This window comes from Haemaphysalis longicornis, unplaced genomic scaffold (assembly GCF_048455015.1).
Source record: "Haemaphysalis longicornis isolate Haplotype H1 unplaced genomic scaffold, Haemaphysalis longicornis Haplotype H1 scaffold_9, whole genome shotgun sequence".
Lineage (NCBI taxonomy): Eukaryota > Metazoa > Arthropoda > Arachnida > Ixodida > Ixodidae > Haemaphysalis > Haemaphysalis longicornis.
Window position 1 is genome coordinate 8,694,927 of NW_027526460.1, and position 1,411 is coordinate 8,696,337.

Genomic DNA, 1,411 nt, shown 5'->3' on the forward strand with positions numbered 1-1,411 from the left:
GTTCTTCACATCTCGCCGCTTATGTTTGGCGAGGAATTCGTCGATCTAGCGTCGGTGAGAATGCGCCAGCTGACCGGGAACAAAAAGCTGCGATGGCCACGCTGGAAGACGTGTTTGAGGATGCTCGAAGATGCTGTACCGTTCGTTTACCAGCGGGCATTCTTCAGGGCAACCAATAGGCTCCTGAACATTGAGAGGGTCACTGCGCTGTTGAACGACCTCAAGAGTACCGTTCTTCTGGCAGTGAGCAATTTCACCTGGATGGATGCCGTCGACAAGATGCACGCTAGGAACATCTTGGCCGACGTTAACCTCGAAGTATTCTATCCATCCTGGATCAGGGAAGACAGCGGAGAGGCGTCCAGTGCGCTGCTGCCCGCCGCGCCGCCCGACGGGACCCGAGCGGAGCTGCTGAGCGTCTACTCGCACTTTGTCCGGAGTAACACGGAGCGCAGGCTGCTGAGCATCGCGGGCGGCGGCTTCCCGGCGGCGTACCCCGAGTGGAAAGGCTCCATATTTTCCACCTTTCCGAAATTCGACTACGAGACTCGCTCCGTCTACGTCCCCGTGGCGCTCTTCAACTTCAGTATCCCAGACACCGATGCGGGACTCCTGTTCCAAACTCCGCGCATTGCCACCCGCGTCATGGCAGCCCTGATCGCCGCCCTGCACCGCAACTCGTACCCGCACCCCGAGCTGCCAAGGATGCCCAACACCACGGCAGGATTGGCGAGTGTGACGACTTGCCTGGAGTCCCAGTACCGAACCGTGTCCAACAACTTGCACGACCAGAAGATCCGTTCAGTCGTTACCACGACGTACGACTTCCTGGACAACGCGGCCGTAGGGCTCGCCGTTGCGCAGTTCTCGAAGTACGTTGCCGAGAGCGGTGTCGCCGTCCAGCGAGACATGCTCAACCTGCCTCTAAACTCGAAGCAGCTCTTCCACGTCCTGTACACTGCCGACCTGTGCGAGGGCGGGTCCTCGGAGCAGCTGCGCCAGGAGTTCGCTGAAGACGCCAGGACGCCTCCGAGGCTTCGGGTTGTGGTTCCTCTGAGGAACACTCCTTCCTTCGCGCACGCCTGGAGCTGCAGTCTCGAAGACGCCATGAATCCCGCCGAAAAGTGCAAACTGCTCGTTTAAGTCTGGAGTTGTCCGCAATCCATGGACGGGAGGCCACCCTGCTGCTTCACTGCCATAAATGTTTGCTGCTCTGTCCTTCAGTGACGGCAAGTTGATTAGGAGCAACAAATTTCTTTGAAAATTACTTCCCCCAACCCTTCTATATCACGCTTTCCGTTTGGTACACGGTTCTCATCCACAGGGAGAGTACCCCCTCCTAACCACAGAACCCTTTTTGTTTATTGTAGAGTTCAACCACAACAGAATGTGAAAACCATCAAAGGCGGTG

The 1,411-nt window shown here is 57.3% G+C and overlaps 1 protein-coding gene across 1 annotated transcript in view; it reads left to right on the forward strand.

Annotated features, from left to right (window-relative positions):
• The window catches only part of LOC144152499 (uncharacterized), a 4,990-nt gene extending 3,847 nt beyond the window's left edge, over positions 1–1,143 (forward strand). Inside the window, exon 3 of the mRNA XM_077683777.1 lies at positions 245–1,143. Within this exon, the coding sequence (XP_077539903.1) occupies positions 245–1,143 (899 nt within the window). The remainder of the gene's footprint in view (positions 1–244) is intronic.
• The last annotated feature ends 268 nt before the right edge of the window (positions 1,144–1,411 follow it).